Source organism: Anomalospiza imberbis, chromosome 2, assembly GCF_031753505.1.
Source record: "Anomalospiza imberbis isolate Cuckoo-Finch-1a 21T00152 chromosome 2, ASM3175350v1, whole genome shotgun sequence".
Taxonomy (NCBI): domain Eukaryota; kingdom Metazoa; phylum Chordata; class Aves; order Passeriformes; family Viduidae; genus Anomalospiza; species Anomalospiza imberbis.
This window is the reverse complement of record NC_089682.1, coordinates 45857906-45882280: the sequence shown is the minus strand read 5'-3', so window position 1 is coordinate 45882280 and position 24375 is coordinate 45857906. Positions and strand designations below refer to the sequence as shown.

Below are 24375 nucleotides of genomic sequence, written 5' to 3'. Positions count from 1 at the left end.
AGGGCATGCGCTTTCTGTATCTGCTCAGTGGAGGTCCACAGATGGAGGCTGCCTCAGCTCCTTGTATACTCCCAGGCAAAACCCCAACTTTAAACCACAAAGATTTGCTTAAACTATCATGGCTACCCCATGCAGGGAGGATGCAGATAGTAGAACAGAATTATTAAGGTTGGAAAAGATTTTTAGGATCAAGTCCAACCCTTAACCTAACTCTTCCAGGTCTACCACTACACACTTCCAGAGATGGTGATTTTGGTGCGAGTCTGCTTTTGTAGAGACAAACCATTTTTTCCCCATAGGAAAAAAAGGCACAACTCCAATCATACAAACGACTGCTGTAATACCAGCAACAAATCCTGCAACACTGAAGGGACCAAAGCAGCCCACGATTTTTGCCCAAGTTTATTTCTAGAAATTTGTACAAAATTGATACTCTGTAATACAATAATCTATCAAATATGACAGATGAACATTTGTCTTTAGAGGCAAGATTCCAGGAATGTGAAGTACCATCCTCTTACATGGAAGAAAGGCACATTTTAGAGCTCAAGATACACTCAACTGAATGGCTGAAAAGGCAGGTCAGACATGCAAGTAGTGCAGTATTTCAGGTTTATACATAAACTAATTGTACTCTCAAGAAATCTCACTACAAGCAGTGTTAACAGCCACATAAACATTTTATAAATACTTTTAAAAGTAGCTCACTTTAGATCCTATGTATGCAAAGGCTACTCCTTTACATTCACTGGATGGAGTAATTAGAAGCCATCTTCACACCAGAAGTTACTTCTAGATTTCTCCAAATGCTTCTGGGATCCAAAGCACTTGCATCAATAGCCCCACTGCATTTTCTCCCTAAGGTCTACCCTAAAAGTCTGCAACACCAGGGCAACACCACTGCACCATCCCACTGCTCCTAGAGCTTATCCTTGGAGTTTTGTGGCTATGAAGAAGTCTCATATTTCCAGCTACAAGCCTCTGTGCAAGCAGCACCTGGGATATACCTGCTTCTAAACTGATATTTTAAATACAGTGGTTAATTTACAGCCACAACATCCTCCACTACACTATGTATCAAGCTTCACCTGACTCTCCCTGCACCATCCAGCATAGATGCCACACCAGGGGGGGTGGCAGCCCAACCTTACCTCCAGAAAGGGCTTTTCCAAAGCAGAAATACCCTTATACTACATAAGCATGTCTCGACAGGCCTCTTGTGCAACAAACCTGTAAAATTGCCATGCTGCTCAAATCAACCTGCTGCTTTTTTAGGTTGAAAACCAGATGGATCCTACTCTCCCAAAATTGTTTGTGCTAGTGGGCACAGTAGTTGTAGGAATTTTTCTAATCCATTGCTAGTGATCCAACAGCATTATATAGCAGGTTACAAAGGCAATAATTTATCCAAATCCTCACAGCAATAGGGAGTTGTGCTTTTTTTTTTTTTTTGTATAAAAAAATGTTTGTAATGGGAATTCTCTAAAGCAAAGCCTTTATTATTTTTGAAGTGGTTTAGCAATACTTTAAACACTTGCTTTGAAGAACACATACACCCACACATGCTTTCAAGTACACAGTGACAACTTTGACTCCTGGAAATGATGTGTCGGTTCTGAGAGAAGGAGGTGCTGCTGAGCCAGTGCCTTCAGTTGACTTCCAAGACCTCAGTCTCTGGCAGGCCAAATTTGCTCTTGTATTTGTCAAAGAGTTTGATCAGGGAGTCCACATATATGCTATGGTAGAAGTCCACATCCTTCTGGGATGGATTATCAATTTTGGGGATGGTGATGGGCTCTCCAACTGATAAAAAAGGGACAAATCCATGTTAGATTAAATGCTCCTACAACCTAAGGTATTTGTCCTCTATGGACACAGCTATGGTAGCTCAGCATGACCATTCTGGCACAGCACAGTTTGCCATTATAGCAGAGGTTTGCCTGATTCCTCACAGTTTTACCAGGCTCTGAAGCACAACTGTCCCACAACAACGACACACACCACTTCTGCAGCAATACCAGATGTGCTTTAGCTACACAAAAGTGTCTACTGTTCAAGGCGGCTAGGAAGTCTCCCTTCTGTTTAAAGCAGAGTGATAAATCCCTCAACTAACATGAGCCAAGAGTCAGTTCTTCTTATGTATTCCCCTATACACACCACAAAAGCAAAGCTGACATTTTTTCCCCTCCTCCCTTAAAGCCTTGCTGCTTTGGGTTAGAAGACTCAAATGCAAGCATTAGGGTTGGCTTTAAATAGTCAACTGTCAGACATGGATCCCACTGGAATATGAGGGGGCAGGTTGCTTCTAACTTCAGCTATCCAAAGCCAAGTAGAGCTGCAGCCTTTTCCCCCAAAAAAGAGCTCTCTTGCAAAATTGCCTGGAAGCAGAACATTGACTGAAGGTTTGTAACCTCTGGAAACTCTTCTAGCTCATTCTCAGTTTTGCTGGAAGGTTTTCATATAGAAGGGAAAGCCATTTTTTAGTCAAGACTCCAAGACCAAACTACAGCAAGTGTACAGCATAGACTCAAGTATTCTGCTACCTAGAGAGGCACACAGCATGTTTATACTAAAACCTTACCAACAGTAGTGATGGGCTTGGAGTAAGGTAACAACCCCCAGGTGTTGGAGGAGAAGAGGCCACGGCCATGAAAGATGCATGGAGCAAAGCCAATGTGCTTCTGGAACGTCTTCTGAACCCATCTTCCCCAGGAACCCTCTTGAAAGATCACCTGCTTGTACACTTCATTTTCCCCAAAGGAGTAGACAGGAACCAAGTCCGCTCTAGAAAGACAGAAAGATTCAGGACCCACCCCCTGGACTACAGTTCATACGACAGCCCCACACTTGCTGCTGTGTGTTCTGTCAGGCTGCACAGTTGCTGGTACCATTGCCCAGAGCTTTTTTTGCAGCACAAGGTACTGACATAAGCCAGCCAGACTTAGCATGACATAATAGACTTTGGAGGCATAAAGAACTGTACTGACAATGTACCTATGGAACATTGTGCAGTCAGGTATTGGACATGCTTCCATATATACTCAACTCCTATTTTTGATGGCCATCTCCTTTCAGACACATGGGGATCAGGGGGACTGCAGAGGTCATCACCCCATACTGACACTGCCTCTCCTTGCCATGGAAGCCTCCTGCTGTCCCAGGGATCCCCCGACCCCTGTACCTTGCTCAGGGGCAGAAGCCAAAGGATGCTCATGTCTGATGCTCTGGGGAAACACCCACACAACACAGCAAAACTGCAAAAAGGAAAATCCCTCTAAGGTATCAGCTGTTTCAGGGAACAGAATCACAGAATGGTTTGGGCTGGAGGGGACCTTTAAAGCCCATCTAGTCCTATACCCTTGCATTGAACAGGGACCACTTCACCTAGACCAAGTTGTTCAAATAAAAGCACCTTCCACATGGCAGCAGTACTGCTCCAGCATTGAGGTTGCCCCTTACCCATGCTGTAGAGCCAGTTTCACAAATCCTTTCCGGTTCTTCAGTGTCACGGAGTTCTTCCCTGGGGTGCAGTTCAGGGACTCTGCTGCCCCTCCAACCACAATGATGATGGCATTGCCACTGCCATTTTTGGACAAGATGTAGTCTATGCTGTCACGGTTCACAGGACATATACCTGGATTAAGGAGACAGACACAAGGGTCACACTACAGGATTGGCTGGTGACTTCAGGATCTTCTCATACTTACAGCACAAAGTTTATGCCTCAATTGCAAGTTGAGCTGTCCAACGTCCCTCTGGTCAGAGCAGGTAGTATTAGCAGGCAACCTATTCCTCAACTAAACAAGAAGCTCACAGACCTGGCAGCACTAGACTTGGTCATAAACTCCACAAACATCAGCTCTCAAAAATTTTCCTTTATCAAAAGGCTTCAGCAAGGATTTTCTATATCTTGTGATATCAAAAGCACTGGTATCAGACATCCTCCCTCCATGTAAACTTTACAGTAGGATTTGGTTTACCTTTAGAAAGGAAGAAAGCAATTGTGTTATTTTGATGGATGAGAGTCTGATATTGACCAATTCCTCAGCAAATTTAGGTAGTAGAATAGATGTGGAATAGATTTAGCTATATAAAAAGAATAAATGGACAAACATTTAAGACAGATCTGAAATAATTTGAAGCTCTTGCAATTTACGTGACAAAGTGTTTAGGCAAATCCATACTCTGAGGAAAGTGTGAAGGCCTTTCCTTCTATTCCACACTGAAAAGAGCAGGACCTCCCTTCACCTTTAGTAAGCCATCTCTGCCCTAAAGCACCAGTCCCCACTCCAGGGAAATGAAAACCCAAAGACACCACCTTTAATTTCCTCTGTATTGCTTTAAAAATGTAAATAAATTTGATTGCCTGCTCTTTAAACTCTTGCCTTTATCCTACAATTGGTGTCCAAGCTTGCTCCTGCCTCAGTTTTTTGGCCAGAATAAGCCAAGGAGAAATGGGATGCCATCACTTACATTCCATTAACACAACACATCTGATCTGAGTACCTTAGGTCATTCCCCTATTACACTCATGGTATTAATTGCTTGAAACAAGAACTAAATGATGAATAGGCCCTGGGGACTTAGACAGGACAAGTCTGCCAGCCTTGGTGTCTATCTGGGCATCAAGGTCATCACCTATCCCAGCTCCAGATAAGAACACAGCAGACCACACTTGAGACAGATCAGCTGGAATTCAGGATGAAGAATTAGTTTCTTTCAGCACAATTACATCTCTCTGACCATTTTTCCTCTGAAAGGCTCAGGCTACACTCACTGCTCCAACTTTCAACTTTTCCCATTCTCCACACCAAGGCTCATGCTGGCTACACAGGCCTAGTAACAGATTTATGTTCAGCTCTTTCACACTTGTTAGCAGGAGGAGATTACTGCTGCTCACAGCACCAAACAGTTCCTTCAGAAAGTGCAATGAGACATGGAGACAAGTAGCAATAGATAACTTCTGCCCTTCAGCACATTCATACAGTATACAGGGTTTTCTGGTCATGCCCTCATGCCTTACAGGATCTCTGCTGTGCCTTAACCTCTAGTAGTCTGTAAAATTAAGAACTCGTACTAGTTGTAAACCAACTACATGTATTGGTACAGTGTTAGGATTTGTTATAATTCCACCTGGAAGTGGTTCATCCACAGAAAAAAGGATTGAGGGAATTATCAGCACTTTCCAAGTGATGTTAAGGCCTTTGTATCAGCACCTTTAAGTTCCAGAATAGGAAAGTGAAGACAAATTATGGCTTTCAGGTTAACTTCATGACACCTTGCTTAGATCCTAGGAACCAAAAAGCACAATTTTCCTCTGGTTTAAACACAATGCTCAGGGATAGTCAAGACAGCAATGATGTTGCTAATGCCTACTCCCACATTCCTTCCAAAAAGGAGAAAGCAGCTCTGGCTGGCCACAAGATTTGTCTGCCAGTCATACTGAACAGATTGAAGATTTCTTTTTAAATACAAAAAGGCTGCATGGAAACTTAAGTAACACAACTAAAATTTACAGATGTGACAGACTGGAAAGCAAATCCCAACTTCTCATGTACTGCTGTCCTGGGAATTCCCACATTATGAACTTCACACAGCAACTAACATCAGTATAAGAAGATAAAAACCAGGTTGAGATGCTGCCCTTTCTAGATAGAGACAAACACCTTCTCTGCACTAGATCCAGTCAGTTTTTTCTCTCCCTCAATTAAGACAGTAATCTCAGAAATAGTCAATTCTAACAAGTCAGAGTCAGGTACAGTGACTCCTATCATCTTCCCAGCCATGGTACTTATTAAGATACCTGTTTTAAAGTCATTTATTGATGAATCAGTTCCAGAAACAGCAAACAGGTTACTAGATTGTTCAATTCTTTAAGTGTTACTCCCTCACCTCTATCTAATTGACAGGCGCTCTCACTCTGAAAAGGAAGCTCCGGCCATGTAAGAACACTTTATTGGTATTTTAAACATGGTTTCCTCTGCCCAGTCCTAATTTATAAGCCCTCCAGCATTAAAATCCTGGACTCCATTAAAACAGTCCTATTAATGTAATTCAGCACACTTACGTCACTGCAATCCGTGGGATCCATCTACAGGAATACATTCAAGGAGGAGGGTCCGTGAACAGCTGGTATTGTGTAATACTTCAGGACTCCTTACCCCTGGCAGGCACCCAGCAGTGTGATTGAGTGGAGACAGCATCCACCACCACCACAAAACACGGATGTGTAACAAGTGATGTGGTAGTGAGCCCAGGAGCTGAGCTGGCCATGGTTACTCAATATTTTCAATCAGTGCAACTTCTTCCTGTACCTTCACACAATAAATAGGACGACTTGGTTGCATGTCTCCACCTTCCACAACTACAGCTGTCAGATATCTTTACTATGGTTTTGGACAAGAGTATCCTAGAGTTAAGGATGAACACAGAGGAACAGCAGTCCGTGCAGCCCAAACTAGCCATATTCACAGAATGGGTTGGAAGGGACCTTAAAGATCATCCAGTTCTAACTCTATGCCAGGGTTGGAAGGGACCTTAGGGTTGGAAGGGACCTTAAAGATCATCCAGCTCCAACTCTATGCCAGGGACAGGGACACCCACCACTAGACAGGATTTCTCACATTTATTCACAGCTTCCTCTTGACAACTATATGAAAGCAATATTTGGGTGATGCTATCAGCAGGAAGTGGTTACATGAGCTTCCAACACAGCTTTTCACTTGACGGAGGTGAAGACAACTCAGAGCCAAGAGCATAAGCAGAAATGGCACAGTGTAATTGCGCTTACCACCAGACATTAAGTAGTCCCTCAATATGGGCATCCTGAAGTTCCCAGCCAGGGTCGCAAGGTATGGTCGGATCCCAGGGAATTTCTGGCTGACACCCGTGGCCTCTGTGCTGAAGTTGCAAAAGGCACCTAAGCCCATGATGCCATGTGGATGGTACCCAAAAATGTAATTCCTGGTGGTCAGCAGATTGTGGGTTTTAACCAGCTAGGAAAGAAAAAAGAGCTCAAATGAAGATGGATATTTTCAGATAGTAAACAAAAGTGAGAGAAGAAAAAAATTAAATTATATCCCCCAGGTTTTGTCTCTCTTCCCATCAGGGAGAACAGCCTAAGAGCTCTTGTATAGTCTCACCTGGATTTCAGAGGCTCTGGTAGGAGCAGCCATTTAGACTTCAGTTTCCCAAGCAGAGGGAGCAGGATAAACAGGCTGATCTCAGATACAAGAAGCTGGCCAGCCAGGTAGGAAGAGGGCATGGGTTGCTGCAGTCTGGGCCTTTTGCTTCTCTACTCCTTCCTCAGGTATTCTGACACACCTCTTGCCCAAACCAATCAAGTTCTTCAGTCCTGTAGCCACAGCTACCTCCTTCCAGGCCCTCTCTCAGCACATTAGTGGCTCCCAGTATGAGGGGGGAAGAACATAAACATCATAGCATCTGTCTCATAGCAGAAGCAAGTTCACCTAATGCCTGAAAAAAACGCCAACCCTTTAATGGGCCTGTTGGCCACCTTCCAAGTGGGAAAATGTGCAGAAGGGTGGTAACCACTGGACATTATCCCTCCTTTTAAGAGGTTCTGCCCTGGCCTACATGCTAAAGGGTCAACAAGACACCTTAAGCCATCTCTGATTCCTGCAGGGCATGCACTAGGAGTTATGATCACATCGTTTTCAGGCTGTGCAAAATTCCTAACCATTTGCTCCTCTGTTTGCAGAGCATGGACTCTCCACAGCTGTCTTAGCTAGCACAGAACAACTACTGCCAGAGAGGGCTTTTTTGATGCTACAGGTAGCAGCAGCATCCCATGTGTCAGAGCATCTTCCCCAGGCAGTACACATGCAGTCTGAGGAAGCACACAGGACAAAACACAGCATGGCTGCTGCATCATCCTACAAAAATAGAGATCAAATTTAATTTTTTCCATATGTTAGAATAGTTGGTGTTGGAAGAGACCTTAAGGATCATCCAGTTCCAAACCTCTGTCATAGGCAGAGACACCCTTCTCTAGACCAGGTTGCTCCAAGCCCTGTCCATCCTGGCCTTTTAACACTTCCAGGCATGGGGCAGCCACAGCTTCTCTGGGCAACCTGTGCCAGGACCTCGCTGATCTAAGAGTCTATGACTTCTTCCTAATATCTAATCTAAACATTTCTTCTTTTCAGGCTGCAACAGTGCCACTTTTTGCCAACTACAACACCTCAGCAGTTCACAGACCTACAAGCTGAAGCTTTGGCACCCCATCCCTCAAACTGTATATGCAAAGGCCACTCTCCATCAGCTCTCATAGGAAAAAAAAACCCACAAATTGCCAAGATGTCACACCAGCATTACCCACTCCACTGCCTTGGACAAGGAGTGTTTTGGCACTATGCAAGTTCATTCTGTTGGATCATGCTACAGGGAGTTGAAGTACCATTGCAACACACTAAAGCAGCACACCCAGAAACTTGATTCCCTTCTCCCTGTTCTCAGCCTTGCCCCCAGATGAAGCTACAGCTCCTGTGCTATTTAAAACAGTGGCTGTGATATAAGCATGATACAGCAGCAGGTTCTGCAAGCTGAGTGGCCCTCTTTATAATTTCCTCTGGCTTTGAGGTCATATAGAACTCCAGGAAGAGGGCACATTGGCTCATGGTTGAAACAGCTCTGCAGAGCCTCGTTGCCTTTATGACACCAAGTCATCCTTTCATACCCTTTCCTTTCTTTCCCAATTAAAAGATGACTTTGCTTTCACGTCCCAGGATAGAAGAGCTGTCCCCTTGATCAATTACAAGAAATAGGGATCACAGACTAAAGACCAAAAACCCATCTCCAGGAAAAAAGCAGTGATATGGTAAGCAACCCCTCAATTCTTGCTCAGTAGTAAAGAGACTTCTGTAACAGGCTATCCAGGGCAGTGATGGACTCCACATCCCTGGAAGGAGTTAAAAGCTTTGTGGATGTGGCACCTGGGCACATGGGTTAGTGGTGGCCTTGGCACTTCTAGCAGAATGGTTGGGCTCGATGATCTTGGGGGACTTTTCCAACCTAGACAATATTCTGACTTTTTGACTACAGGCCTGGTAGATACAGACACATGGCTTAGCTGCACAAGCAGCAGACACTCCTTCCTTAAAGCTCATGTCAGAGCAAGGCAGTGATTTCCAAGCTCATCTCTCACCTGCACCAAGCACAGATCCTTTAATAGGGAAGACAGCTGAAAGAAGGTTTGTCCTTATCATTCTGGAGCACAAGGCATCTTCATGTTGAGCTTGGCAGAGCCACACATATGGAAGACACACTGTTCTCCTGCTCCAGCTCCTCCACCACACACAATGACACACAGATCCCAGTGGAGCCCATTGCTTGGATACCTCATAGGAGCCCCAGCCAAGATGCAGCCTTATTGCTGTAGTTGTTTTCCAAGAGCTCCTGTTATGGAGCCATAGGGCTGGCAATACCCATGACAATCTATCACCCACACCACTGCAGGAGCTGGGCAGGGTGTATGCAGGGATCCAACTAAACAAAGGCAAGGAGAAGGGCTGAGATTTAGAGTCACATTCATACGTGTGTGCTTTTTCCCTTTTTGTCCCATGCAGGCTGCCACTGCCCTCTACACCTGTCCCACAACACAGAGGCTCACAGAAGGTAAACGTGGAGGGTGCAGGTGAGGGTCAGTCTATTCTCCTAGGTAAGATGTGACAGGACAAGAGGACACAGCCTCAAGTAGCACCAAGGGAGGTTCAGATTACGTATCAGGAAAAATTACCCAAAAGGCACTGGAATAGTTGGACTCAATCTTCAAGGTCTTTTCCAACCTTGGTGATTCTATGTGTTCTTCCACCCAAGTCAAGCCAGGGAACCTAAGACCAACAGACATCAGACAGGGTTGGGCAGTTCTCTGCAAGTAGAGGTCTTGAATCTACTAATGCACAAACTCAGCCCAGGTAGGGTATGACCTGTCAATACCTTCATCTCTCCCTAAATTTAATCTAGAAGCAGTAATTTTTGAAGTAGTGTAAATCATGTATTTCTAGACTAAAGCAAGAGTGAAGATAGTGAAGTGCACAAGATGGGGCTGTGGAACTAGAATGCATTTAAAGGCCCCTTCCAGCCCAAACTATCCTATGATTCCATGCCTCTCTTCAGGAGGCTGATCACTCACTGCTGGTTCTTTGAACCACTCCTCTTGAGAAGCAAATAGTGTTATCAGGTTGCCCCAAGGAACTGCTGTAGCTGTCACTGAACAACACCACTGCAACTCTGTTCTGAACCTCCAGCTGGTTTTCCCTTTTGCCTCCAAGGTCTTCTGCATTCCCACACAGCTCTTTGGAACCTCGGTGCTCCCATGATGAGGCAGTCAGCACATCCCTGCTGCATCTCAGCTGGACAATCAGTACTGGGAGTGAAGCTGAACCTTCACCCCATTGCACTAACACACCTGCTCCCAGCTGCTGTTAGAAACCAAACGTGTTTCTCTGGGAGCAAAGTCCATCCACCTGTTTAATAATAACAGATTTCTTTACATAGATCTAAGCCAGCCTACAGAAGCATTAAGCCAGTGCAATAGTGTAACGAAAATGATTGTTAACATTTGAGTGCCAGATACAGCTAAAGAACCATATTGCCAATTTTATTTTTAGGAACAGTGGCACATTCAGTACTGGAGAAAGAGGACTGCAGAACCACTGCTGATCAGCACCAGGAGCCAAAGAGCAGGAAAACAATCAGTTGTCTGGGTGGGAGCTGAGCAGCACTGACTATGGAAGAATTCAGAAAGCACAAAACCAGAGCTCATCCTGCAGGATCCTGCAGGATCCAAGCAGCAGGTCTCATGAGCATGTAAGCTTGCAAAACAACCCAAGAACTGCACTTAGCCACATCACACCCAGCAACACAATGGAAGAAATTATCTTACCTTCCCAGCAGTACAAGCCAGGACCTGAAGACCCCTCACCAGGCTCCCAGTATTATATATGTCACAAATTCACAGAATGGCTTGGGTTGGAAGGGAAATTAAAACTCAGCTTGTTCTAATTCCCTGTCATGAGCTGGAATGCCTTCCACTACACTAGGTTAGGACAGTGCAATCTAACCCTTCTATTTCCATTCTGTAAATCATGTACAACAATTAAGGAGGAGCTTTGCCAGGTAGCTAGCCAAGACACAGAATACAAGACAAACTGAGGGGGAAAAAAAAAAAAACAACAAAAAAAAAAAAAAAAAAAACCAAAAAAAACTTTTGGCAGCAATTCCTGCTCTGGCCAGATGCCCACTCCCCCACTGCAGTGAGTGGGTCTCCCTCCACACACCTGAAGTGCTCACAGTCTGACAGAAGTAAGCCAAATATCTGAAGCCCTGGCTACCTGGAGTCCTACTGCACATGGAGATATTCACATGCTCAGGCAATAGCTTCTTTACCTAAACAAAACCTTGAGATCATGGCACTCCCAGCATGACATCCTCAGATCAGCATGTGCTTAGGAGGCTGCTGGGATCAACAGCATGAGATTGTGATGGTGTATGCAGATGATGTCTGCTCCAGTCCAGCCACATGCATACACCTGCAACGGCTTGGTCTTCACCTGTCACTTCAGGTCCAGGACTCAGTTCACTGGAACACTCCTCAGCTGCTTCATGTGCTGCTTAGCTTAAAGCACTATTTACAAGGCCAGCCATTAACCAGCAGACAAACTTAAGTTTCTAGTGCCCTGAAATAGCTTCTTATTGTCAGAGCAGCTGCATGAAGTCCCAGGGAATGTGGCCAACTCAACTCATGCAGAGTAACTGAGCCAAATTCAGTCTGCTTTCCAAATCCACCTGGTATTACAAAACATGACCTCATATCTCCAGGTATGGGTACAATAGTCCTGGTGTTTCAGGCTGGGAGGCACTGCTGACTCTAGTGAGACCAACCTAACCAGCACAAACATTGGAGCAGAGCTTGAGTCTCATGCAGCTGCTCTAATACAGCAAGCCAAATAGGAAGAAATTCTTGTCTGTGAGGGTGGTAAGGCCCTGGCACAGGTTGCCCAAAGAAGCTGTAGCTGCCCCATCCCTGGAAGTATTCAAGGCCTGGCTACACAGCCTGGTTGAAGCCTGGTCTAATGGAAGAGGTCCCTGACCATGGCAGAGGGGAGGAATGAAACAAGCTTTAAGGTCCCTTCCAACTGCACTGTGAATTTAATTAATATGAATTTAATTCCATGAATTAAATCTGAGTGATAGCCCAAAACTGCTGGTACCTGTGCAGGTATGGATGCAGCTACCACAGCTCTATATTCAGACTTTGCTGGAGGCAAGTTCAGCATTACAAGTGCCACCAGTGTGACTGTCACTGGTGTTATCTGCCCTTGCAGTGCTCAGCAGACACATGGCACATGATGAGATGCAGCAGAGGACTGTCATGACAAACCATAAGCCTGGGACACAAACCAAGTCCTACAGAGCCATTACACAGATCAGAATCCAGTAAAAAGGATTTTTGCAGAGAGAACATTTAAACAAGTGATCCTCTGTAGACCCATCTCCCTCTTGTGCAAGAACAGGTAACTAGTTTAACCCAGTGTCGTGGTTTGACATGGAAGTGATTTTTTTTTTTCAGGAAGTTGGGTCAAACCAATCAGTGGTCAAGTTTGGATATTGGCACCTGAAGTGACCACTGAAGATAGGGATACGCCTCTGAGAACACAGGGGGTTAAAAGCAAGAACTCCCAAGAGCTCGCTCTTTTTGGTTCCAGTCAAGGTGCTGTGCAGACCTCCCCTGCCCAGCCATGGGGCTGGGTGGGGGAGGGGAAGCCATGCGGCCTGGTCGAGGTGAGCCGAGGGGTAGAAGGACTGGAACCGAGTCAGCTCCTGTGGACAGAAGGGTGGAAAGAAGTGGACATGTCTTTGTCATTCCCCCCCCCAGAGGGAAGAGATAGAGAGTCCGGACGGCACCTGTAACTTTGCCGGCGCGGAGGAGAAGGGGAGGGGGGAAGGCGCCCAGCCTTGGCCTTGGGAATCGGCTGCTGGGCAGAGATATCAGCCGTCCAGAGAGAGTCTGAGCTTTTAACCCTTTCCTGGGAAATGAAGGCTTTGTAAAATATTACTCCTCCTTGATTTGAAGTAGAAGAGAGACAGTCTGGGATCCGAGATGATGGAAGAAGAAATTCTCGAGTTGGAAGGAGATGATGGAGTGGCTTGTGGCTGGACTTCTCTTGTTAGCCATAGACTGAACCAAATTCTCCTAACAGAAGCTGCACTTAGGGTGGTGCGTTGGTGTGCCAGGAGACCTGTTTCAGTGATTACCAGCAGAGGAGTAGAGAGAAGGTGTGGAGAAGCCCTCTATCTTCAAGGAAGAAGAAGAGGAGAAGAAGACCTCTGTTCTTGGACCCTCAGCCCCAGGGGGAAATGGGGGGGACTGTAGTCCCAAAATGAGAAACTGAACTGTTGTCTCTTTTGGTCCATGGCAAAGCATCCTTAAAGGAGCCCTATGAGCAGTCTGTCCATGCACAGTGGTGAGAGCACTGTGACATGGAAAGGAGAGTGTCACCATGGCAAATTTTCTCCGGGCGGTTGCCATGTGTGACATGGAAACACAAAGGTGGCAATTGTGTTTCCTGGAGGGGGGGTCTGTGGCACAGGAGAGACTCCTGTCTCCCTTGAAAGATTGAGTATTTGAATATCTGAAGGGTAGCAACTTGATCAGGATCCTGGGTAGTGTCTCACTGTTAAGTTTGTTTAGAAATTAGGTGGGAGGAGGAGGGGTGTTTTAGAAAGTCTTCATCCAGGATTTAGTGTTTGTAGTTTTTCTAGTAGTAGTAGTTTAATAAAGTTCTTTCCTTAGTTACTAAGTTTGGGCCTGCTCTGCTCTGTTCCTGATCACATCTCACAGCAATTATTTTAAAAAGTACATTTTCATGGAGGCGCTGGCATCGCGCCAGTGTCAAACCATGACACCCAGGAGTTCCCATGCTCTTAGCAAGCCCAAAGCATTCTGGCTCTTGGTACCATTCTCAATACCCAGAGACATGATTCATTGTTCATGCTGATGCTTTGTTCATACATCAGTCCCTTAACTGCAGAAAAACACTTCTAGCACCTCTCTACCCTAAGATCCCTGTAGCAGCTTTTACCAACCCTGCAGCCAGCTGGCTGTTCCCTCAAAACATGTGCAGGAGTAATCTCCCAGCTGTCGGCCCTCCTGTTCTGCCCTTTACATGTCAAATACCAGTGGACTCCATAAACCTTGCACAACTCCTCCCCCTCAGTGGCAAAGGAATTACACCCATAAGGAGTTCTGACAAAAAGATATGTGAACTTGCAAGTATTTATTTTAAAACTGCTGCAAAGTTTAGTTTAATCTATTCCATCTCATCTCTAAACTTACCTAAACAACCCAGCTCTTTGACAAACTTTTTATAACCACAGTGAATCTGACCTGCAGGGCTTCTGCAGAGCATATTTCCATGAAGACAAGGATAAATGTGCATCAAAGGAATGATAGAACAGCAGAATCAGCACTACAAGTGACCCTTTGAAACCAAGTCCCCAGCATAACAGAGCCCATTTCACCAATATCCAAGGCAGCACTAAGGAGTTGGTACTAGAACACAACACATCTGAGACCCATCTTCAACAGCAGAGCCTGCTCAGTTCTCTGTCAGCCATGAGACCCAGGCTGACTTCCAGTCTGTGCAGGCATAGTGAATTTTTCCGTGTTCACTTAGACTTGCCAAGAATTACCTGTTAACAACAGCAAGTTTCATGGTGAACTTGGCAGTGCTGGGTTAATGGCCAGACTTGCTCTTAAAGGTCTTTTCCAACCTAAATGGTTCTATGCTTCTCAGAGTACGACAAAAGGCTTGTTCACCAGCAGCACGCTCAGGCACCTTGAGAGTTCAAGTGACTTTGCAAATGAAGAATCCAGTCTAAGCCGCTTTGGCGTCCTGCTGTTCCTTTCTGAGGCTGGACTGTCTTGGGGATGGGTAGCTCAAAAGCTGTATCAAGGTCCCTCCCTCATACTCAAGCTGAGTAAAACTTGCCAACAACCTTACATAATAGTCTTTTCAGCTGTGTGCCCTTCCAAAGAGGATCGAGTTCCCTCCTAACCGAATTTGACCCCTGCTCCCTTCCAAGTCATCCAGCTTATTCTGCGGTCCCAGAGCAGTCTGGCAGCCCTGTCCTCTCTCTGCAGTATGTCTGAACCAGTAGGAAAAATACAAGTATGTGGTGAGCAAATTACAAGCTGGAGAATTGAAGCTATTCCCACTGCTGGAAAATCCACTTCTCTGAAGCAAATAGATTTGAGGACAAGTTTTACTGCTCCTTGTGAAGTACTATGACTTTTGGTGCACAAAGGTCCCAGATATTCTGGCCCAATACATCCCAGAGCAGAAGTTACTGGAAAACAGGCAAAAACTGAGCTAGATTTTATGATTTATGAGAGGAGAACAGTGTTAGGGTCAGGCACTACACAGGACTGCTGCAGCACAGAAGAGAATCACAGAGTGATTTACATTGGAAGGAACCTTAAAGATCATCCCATTCCAATTCCTTCCCATGGGCAGGGACACTTTCCATTAGACCAGGCAGCTCCAAGCCCCATCCAGCCTGACTTTGAACACTTTGAGGGATGAGGCAGCTACCACTTGTTGGGACAACTTATGCCAGTGCCTCCAGAAGCTGGAGAGATGATTGCAGACTCCCTCCAGGAATCTGGTAAAACCACTAGAAACAGCAGCTTCTGGCAATCACATTGCCACCATTGGTAATACATTTCAGTTTTTCTAACCACAGCTGCCACAAGCAGTAGTATGGCAATAGTAACTGAGTCACATCCTGCTTACAGTTCAGTGTCATAGATAGACTACTGCCAGTACAAGACACTAAAGCAGTTAAAGCCCAGGGGATGAGTGTTAAACTTTTACTTACTCTTATTGGAAAATAATCCCTGAAGTACCTCCACATAGCCCAATTTCTCACCCACTGGGATCTTCTTCCCCCTGTTGAAAAAAATTAATCATGTCTTTAAAGCTCTTTTCACATGGCTGTCCATCTAAAAGCCTAAAGGACTCCAGCATTTGCTGTCTCACTAGAGGAATCAACACTTTCATTCCTCCAAGTGGGAGACCTACATCATTCTCTGAAATCAATGCGCACTCTGGAATACAAGGTACTTCAAGCAAAAGAAGGCTTGACTACAAATTCATGGTAGGCAACTCTACAATTCAAACTAGAAACACTCCTATTCAACCTTTGGGAAAGGCCAAAATCCTGGATGGTTTCAGTCATCTTGAAGCAATAGAGAACTGTGCTCATCTGGCTATAAAAGTAGTTGCCAAAGCTTGTTACCACTGCTGGTTCTCAGAGCTGGCTTCTACAGGTTTGGTTTTGTTTTTCCTAAAACAAAGTCATCTGCTTAATTTGTAGCAACACTGACTCCATAGAGGAGCCACACCTTGATAATCACATTGTAATCTGAACCTTTCAAGAGCTGGAGAGGACAGAAAGGTCTTGACTTCTTAGATCTTTCTGAACTACAGAAAGAACCTATGCCTTATAAATATATTAGCAAAAGCCAGCAATGGCAGAGTAGTGAATGTTAATTTTGTATTGCCCTCAGCATCAATGAAACCTGCAGTCACTGTTCATGCCAAGGGCTACCATTTAAATCCTTCACTGAATAATGCCTTTGGACAGTGATTCAGCCAAGTCCCACTATAAAGAGAAGTCATCCATTACAAGGAAGTGCTTCTTGGTCCAAATATGGAGACAGGGACACTTTAACAACAAATATCTGTTCTGCATATTTACCTTTCTTTGGTGTATTCCAGTCAAATACCAGCCAGGCTAAATATAGAGCAGCAATCGCCCAGCAATCTGTGCACAGTATATACATGAGAATTAAAGTGCAAGCAATACCTGTAGAGGTGCAAGAAAAAAGAAAACAAGGTTGCATCAGGTTTTGGTCTCCATTTACATCCCTTGCCTTTTGACTCTTCCATGCTGAAATCATAGTCTCTGTCTGATGTCATTAATCCTCAAATAAATTGGATTTGGCCAAAAACCCCTTATGTAGTGCTGAGGCAGCTTCCTCTAGAGCTCTGGAAAACCTCTAACTCCCCTTAATGGTGCCTCCAGGCATCTCTTATATCTCCAGGTAGGGCAGCTGCTTCATCACACTGGATGAGCAAAGATTTCTTGTGGCCCACACCAATGGGTTTTTTCCCCACAGCTACACACATCTTCCACACGTAACATCAGCTCTCTATCAGCCAATCCATCAGGGTGCCATGGATCCCACTCAAAAATGACACTGTCATTTTAGCACAAACCGAATTGGGAAGGTAGAGTAAGATAGATGCTGAGAGCAGTCATTCTCCAGTTTAATTATTAACAGTCCAATGGAGCAGAGCAGCCTGAGGTTTCACATAATCCAAGTACCCAGGGATAAACAGCCTTTACTCTTTTACTGGTCTAACACAAACAATTCTTGCTCATCTCTGAAACCTCCTGGAAGGAGACCAAGCCAAGAGGAAGGCGTTCCTGTTGCAATCACTTGCATCAGTTACCAGCTGCGTCTAAGAAATCTCTGTGAATATTCCCATGAGCAAGCCAAGTAAGACATTTCTAATTGTTTCAGCCTTGTTTGCACAGTAGACACTGACACGAGCTAAACATCAGTCTTTCCATAGCTCTTGAAAGTTTCTAGAGCCAGAAAAAGTCATTTATAGTCGAAAATATCAACATAACTGGTTTACATTATCCATGTACCCCAGGAACTACACTGCTGCAGTACACATCTAGTAAAGTAATTAAGTGCTGACTTAGGAAAAAGTTAACATTTTGCATTAGACTTCATCCAGAATTACAGCCAAAACCCCTTTGCTTTAGGCCAGAAGGTATTACCCATGATAAGGAAAGTGAGAACCCATTGCAGCACAGAGATGATTTGGAGCTGTTTCTCTGCTTTGGATTTCAATAGCCAGAACAAATCCTGCAGAGCAGAAAGAATGTTCGATCCTGTGCCTAAAGAAAGAAAAATAAAAGAAATAAAGTTATATTTGCACACTGAGCAAAGGAAACAATATTTTTCCTTTGAAGGAAAAAGGAAGGGTCATCAAGTCCAACTTATTTTAGTAAGAGGCTTCAGATAAATGTGCAGTTTGCTTTTAGAGCAAGGCTTGCTAAAAGCTAGTATTTTCCATGGAGTTTGGACATCCTGGAAGAGGAAGGCTTGCCATCTGCCAACATCCAGATTTTTTCAGAATAATGGAGGGGATTAATGAATAATCATCAGTACTCACCTGAGCAAGCCTCTGTTAACTTGACCATAAAAATGCAGAGGATGTAAATTTATGATCTTAACACATACCCTCACCTCAAACTGCTAGCTCTTCAAAGTGGTGTTTGGTAAGACCGAACCCTATGAGCACACAGTAAGATAAAGATCAGCTGCCTCAAACCACAGGCAAGCAGACACCTGGCTGTGGTCTGACCTGTTCTCATCGACCCTTCACAAGGCCTGTTACACAGCTCCCAGTGCTTTTCAAGGAAAGCTTTGTGCTCCAGCCTTCCTCAGCACAACTCAAGGGCTGGTTGAACACATCAACATACAACCCTCAGGATCCACAACTCTATGACTAAGGAAAACTATCAGCATTCCTCAAGCAGTGAATAAGAAGGAAGGAGCTGAAAGCCACTCTTGTAGAAGCTTAAGATACTCAAACTATCAGCATTCCTCAAGCAGTGAATAAGAAGGAAGGAGCTGAAAGCCACTCTTGTAGAAGCTTAAGATACTCAAGTGGGGAAAAAACCCAAAGTGGGTAAAACACTGAAAACACTTGCTTTCTATATGACGAACCACCCGCTGCAGCTTTTGGCAGTATATACAACCTCCAGAAAGAAGCACTTGCAAGTGGATTTTCCTTCACTTTTCTTCATTACTTTATTTACAAGCACCACAATAACTGGCCAAAATACAAATCACTTTATGCATATTTACATATTTTCTTTTGTATTTAAGGATCAACCTGTTATTAGGACTATGAATAGGTTCAGTTCTTGCTGACAAGATATTACTTGCTAGTGGTAATAGCATAACAAGTGTTCACACTCAGTCAAATAAAAGTGATTGAAAATAGCTTCTCTAGGTATAAGCAGGCACTAGGATTTTTGGTAGTTTCTACAAAGATACTCTCACTGGTGCATCTTTAAATATGTAAAGCAACCGTTTCATAGAAATAAGGGTCAATTTACATTAAGTAAGGAAAAGTTTTTTACTATGAGGGTGGTGAAACACTGGTACAGGTTACCCAGAGATGTCTCATCCCTGGCAACATTCAGGGGGGAACCACACCAAAGGCTGCAGTCTAAATTTAGAGCTGGACCACCCAGTTCAGACCCTTAAGTTCTGCTTAGTCCATATTACATGAACAATTCCAGAAGTGTGTTGGGCATTAATTACACTAAGCAGACCAAGTTTTAGGCCGGGATAGATCATACCACTACAACTGCAAGTAAACTGAAGCCTACAGTACTAATCCAGGTTGAAACAACAGCTAGAGCTGTAGGCAGTTCTTTACAAGATAATACAGTCTAGTATTAAGATTGAATTCCACAAGTAGTTCTCCTGTTTTTGAGGCAAGACAGGAGAATGTCAAAACATCAAAATGAGTTAAAATGTCACGTGCATTGATTTGCCACACCAGAGTATCTAAGCAGTGAGATTCAGAAATCCCATGCTGTAAAATCTAGCAGCAAATCCCGAAATTTGGGGTGAGGGATAAACTTCACCCAATCTTTTACAAAACCAGTTGCCTGTTCAGGGGTAAAAGAAATTTTTTGGGTTTAGAATAGTTTGTATTCAAAGAGACCTTTATAGCTCATCTTAATCCAATGCCCTGCCATGGTTTCCACTAAACCAGGTTGCTCAACTCTTGCTGAGGGGCCACAGCTCCAGGAACTTGCTATCCCAAAAACCTTACAAAATTGCATGTGGACAGACTTGATATAGACTGAGGATTACCAGATACAAGTTTAAAGAAAGCATTTAGCAATAGTGGTGTCACTGGACATATGTCTATGTCCTCCAAAAGAAGCCAAAAGTCTTAGAGATTATTTGTGATTCACAATAAAAGCCCAGCCACATGTAATTTTTTTTCCAGTACTCGCTTTTATACTACTAAACCTCTTTGGCTTCATAAACCAAACACTCCAGCCTTGGATCAGCTAAATCCCTATCCTCTTCCCAAAGAGAACAGTTGTTTATCCCTCTAGATGAGAATTTTTACTTCAGCATTTTCTAGATGTTTTGAACAAATTGTAGGCATTGCCAGCCCTGTAAATAGACCAGTATTGAGTAGCACAAATCAACCTGTCAGCTTGTTTTTCGAACCCCATAAAACTCACATTTAACTCCTGCAGACAGAGGGAAGGCAGTGGTTTGCCACACAGCTCTAAGCACCTGTCCTTGGACAAGTATCTTGGGTCAGTTATTTGCTGAAAGCAAAGATATCCTTCAAAGAGAACAAGATTTTCCACACCAGGAAAGTCAGTAGTTACCATGGCCTGAATACTAGCATTTAATTCTCAGTTAAGAAATTAAAGATGCCCAGTAGCAAAGGAAAGGACCATGGGAATGGTCAGTCAACCTGGCAAGTTCATCAGGCCTACCTTTGTACCAAACCTGCAGATTAAACATTTCATCAACCAGGCATTTGCAGATTTTAGGGCAAGACAATCCTTTCCAGGCAGTTCTGAGCCTCCCGTTCATCATGTATGACTGACACACTGTATTCAACCGCCCAGGCAAGCCTTATCTCCTTTCAGCTTCAGTAGCCAGGAGGCATTTTTGGAAAGACTCTCCATGCTCTGGAGAACCAGGCCAGTTTCTAGTAACACAGAGCAGAAGAGCTTTGACAAGTCAACAGAAATGGGGGGAAGGGGGAGCTGGCACTCAGCCACAGAATAACCCAACACTGACACTTGAGTTAAGTCCATTAGAGAAAATACTTCCTCCTAATGGCTTACCTGTGGGCCCACACCAAGTACCTTTCACATATTAAAAACCCAAGGCATTTTCTCTAACTTTCAGGGAACAGATTACCCTTATAACCTAGTTTAAAAGGGCCCAGTAGACATAACTATAATTTGTATACATTCCTATAAGTCTTTTCCCAAGGAAACATCCTTGATTCTGAAGAAACCCAAACCTCTATCTTCTGCCACTGATGACAGTAGCTCCTATGCTGGCCACACAGCACACCCCCTGGAGCATTTTCCAGGGTACTTGTCCTAGAACTGGAAAGCCTGACTGGGGAGCCTTAACTAGACAATCATTAAGATCCTTTTTAACCCAAGCCATTCCATGACTGTTGGGGTTAGCCTTGGCAAACCATATCTACACAAGACATACTTTACCAACAGCTTTTCTGGTTTCCAGTTCACACTGCAGCCCGTTCGTTCCCTGGACTACTGATGGGATACTCCCCGCACTAAGCCATGCATGGCTCTCAAGGACTTTCCTTGTCACAATGGACAGAGTAACAACTTCTCCAGGAGAACTCCTCGCTGCTGCTCAGAGACAGCAGTCATCTGCAGCCTTCCAAGAAAGCTCAGGGACATTAGCCAGCTATCCTGCAACTGGTGATGGGCTCACCATACTTTTATCATTTAGTTTCATTTAACATCAAATGCAGGAGTTGCTACCAAGGAGATCCTGGAATCAGCAAATGGTTTGACCAAGCATTTGACCCCTGCATTACAGACTCAGCATCCAGTGCTCTTCTAGCACAGTTTATGTCAGATAAATTACACAAACAACACTTATCTAGGCAGGGAAGTAGAATCAAAGATCCCAATAATGGAAGTAAACAGAACTTCACACGTGGGCACCAGAAAAACCCAACTGACATGCTTAATTAAACAGCAGCAAAGAAATTAACTCAAGTACAAGTGTTACATATAGTTAAAAATACACTGAAACCTTGTTAAAGCCAAGCTTCATCTACCACCTTTTCCAGACAATTAGCATGCTAATTCTTGGTCAAGAATGAAACTGCTTCACATGGCTTATTTAGAGGAAAACCGTATTAGATCCATCAAAGGATAAGCTGCAAATAGACATTTTGAGCTAAATATTTTGCAGAGAAGTTGAAACTGGAACAAAGATAGATAAGAAAAACAGACCAGTAGTAGAATATTCAGGAGGACTCAGCCTCCCATGCAAGAGCAGAAGCCCACACAGCATGCTGGGGCACCTGTAAAAGCCCTTCAGCAACACTAGTCATTTTGTGTCTTAGGTTTACTTGGATGCCCCAAGCACAAGCATATTCACTATAAACAATTTGTTAAGAAAATAATGAGTAATCAGTGCAGAGTATAGTTATCCTGCCCTGTACACAGCTTTAGAACAGTTTGCTCCTGTCCCAGGAAGCTACTCAATTACATATTATCTGCAGTACGGTATGTCTACAACTGGAGATCAACAATATTTTGAACAGGGACATGCTCTGCTAAGGATTTGTTTAATCAATAAAACATTTCACAGGTCCCTTCATCCCAGGAGGTATTAGCAGTTTGCCTTTTGAGAGCAAAAAGCCTTTCACAACACAGAGCAATCACTCAAGGACCCTCCACAAATCACAGGTTAAATCGTTCTTCAACTGCATTTTCACGCAAAGCCCACCCTGTTTGCAAATCCTGATCTTTCTCTAGACAAGCCCCCTTGCAGAAGGGATACAAAACTCTATCTAGCAAGTCATTAAGACTTGCTGAATTTATTCCTACTAGATCCATTGAGATGCCTTTACAAGCAGGCAAGGTAGCATGTGGTTTGGGATTCCCTATACTCTTTCCAAAGCTTTTATCCAACATGTTCCAGCGTGCAGGGGAGTGTTCGGTGTCTGCAGCAGTTCTGTCCACGATGGGTGTCAGCCACTGACACCCATTCCACATCTTTCAACAAGCCACTTACCAGCACGGAAGGCTGTTAAAGCAAACTTCGCAGAACTGGCTACCACGAAAGCCCTGCTGAGCACTGAATCTTCACATCCTCATTACAAAACAGCAAAAATAGCAACATGTTGCTATTTTTCCTCTCTCCCCTCGATGTAGGTGTGGGGAACACAGTATTATGAAACAGTTGGATTCGCTAAAGAGGCCTTTTCCAAGCTAAATTAAATCTTTTGAAAATAAAGTTGAGACCGAACTTTATCAGCTACGCAGTACCGATAAAGCGACTACACTTCTCTTCTTACCATGACAAAAGGAAGCGGGGGGGAGGGGGAGACGCGTTTATAGGCAAGTGCCCCACGCCCACATTTTGCCAAGGTGCAAACTTACTGTAGTTTGCATCTTGGCAAAATGTACAAGACTAACTAGAGCCATTTCCAACAGCCCCAGGAGCGCACCCCGAGCCTCCGAGCCGCTAAAACACAAAACCTGCGCAGAGACCTGTAATCCTCTACCCAAGAAAAGCTACAGCTGCCTCCCGCCATTGCGCATCGCTCTTCCCCCTCCTTATTCCCCTTGAACAACGTTCCTGCGGCCAAAAAAAAAAAAAAGGAGGAATATCTTAAAGCTGACTGTTCCGGTGCTGCTCCCACCCCAGCCCTTGAAGCACCGGAACGCTGCTCCGCACCGCAGCATCCCCCTCCGGGCACGAAGACTCATCTCCACCCCTTCCCACTGTCCCCCCTCTCCCCCCGCCGGTACCTCGGAGCACTCCGGAGTAGGCAGCGATGATGGTCTTCATGGTGGGAGGCGCGGTTAGCACTCGGGTAGGGCCATGGGATGGAGAAGCGCACCGCGCTCCGCCGCCCCCGTGCAGCCAGCGCGTAGGAGAGACACGAGTCTCGTATCCATATATAGCCCAGGGAGGAGGAGGAGACGGAGGGAGGTGGAGGGGCGGGCCCGGCCCGGTTCCCGGGTCCCAGGTCCCAGGTCCCAGCCCAGGCGTGGGGGTAGGGGGAAGGTCTTGGTCCAGGTGATGCAGCTTTCTGCATGGGATAGGGATTAGGGAGCGGGAAGACCAAGCAGAGGCCCGCCTCCTATACAGGCTGTTTCATGCCCTGTTTTATAGAATCACAGAAAGATTTGGATTAGCACAGACGTTAAGACTTATCCATTTACAACACCCTGCCGTGGGCAGGGTCACCTTCCACTAGACCAGGTTGCTCTGAGCTGCATTCAACCTGGTCTTCAGCACCTCCAGGCATGAGGCAGCCACCGCTGCTCTGGGCAACCTGTGCCAGGGCCTCACCACCATCACAGCCAAGAATTTCCTCCCAATATCCCATCTAACCCTGCCCCATGACAGTGGGAAGCATTCTTCTTTGTCCTGTCCCTCCAGGCCCCTATCCAAAGTCCTGCTCCAGCTCTCTTGCAGCCCCTTTAGGCACT

At 44.8% G+C, this 24375-nt stretch overlaps 1 protein-coding gene across 1 annotated transcript; it reads right to left on the bottom strand.

Moving 5' to 3' along the window:
- Window positions 1–1478: 1478 nt before the first annotated feature.
- DGAT2 (diacylglycerol O-acyltransferase 2) lies at window positions 1479–23840 on the bottom strand. The gene is made up of 8 exons (XM_068180689.1): window positions 23689–23840; window positions 17881–18000; window positions 16786–16893; window positions 15904–15974; window positions 6791–6995; window positions 3460–3634; window positions 2582–2784; window positions 1479–1803 (listed from the first exon to the last, which is right to left on the bottom strand). Exons 1-8 carry the CDS (start codon window positions 23726–23728, stop codon window positions 1649–1651), a joined length of 1077 nt encoding a protein of 358 aa, XP_068036790.1. The 5' UTR covers window positions 23729–23840; the 3' UTR covers window positions 1479–1648.
- Window positions 23841–24375: the final 535 nt, after the last annotated feature.

Excerpts from the sequence above, each read along its gene's own strand:
- DGAT2 (XM_068180689.1), bottom strand. The coding sequence starts at position 23,728 with ATGAAGACCATCATCGCTGCCTACTCCGGAGTGCTCCGAG. Across the intron at positions 6,996-15,903 it reads GGGATTATTTTCCAATAAGA|CTGGTTAAAACCCACAATCT; the intron begins GTAAGTAAAAGT and ends TTTCTTTCCTAG. Across the intron at positions 3,635-6,790 it reads GGACTACTTAATGTCTGGTG|GTATATGTCCTGTGAACCGT; the intron begins GTAAGCGCAATT and ends TCCTTAATCCAG.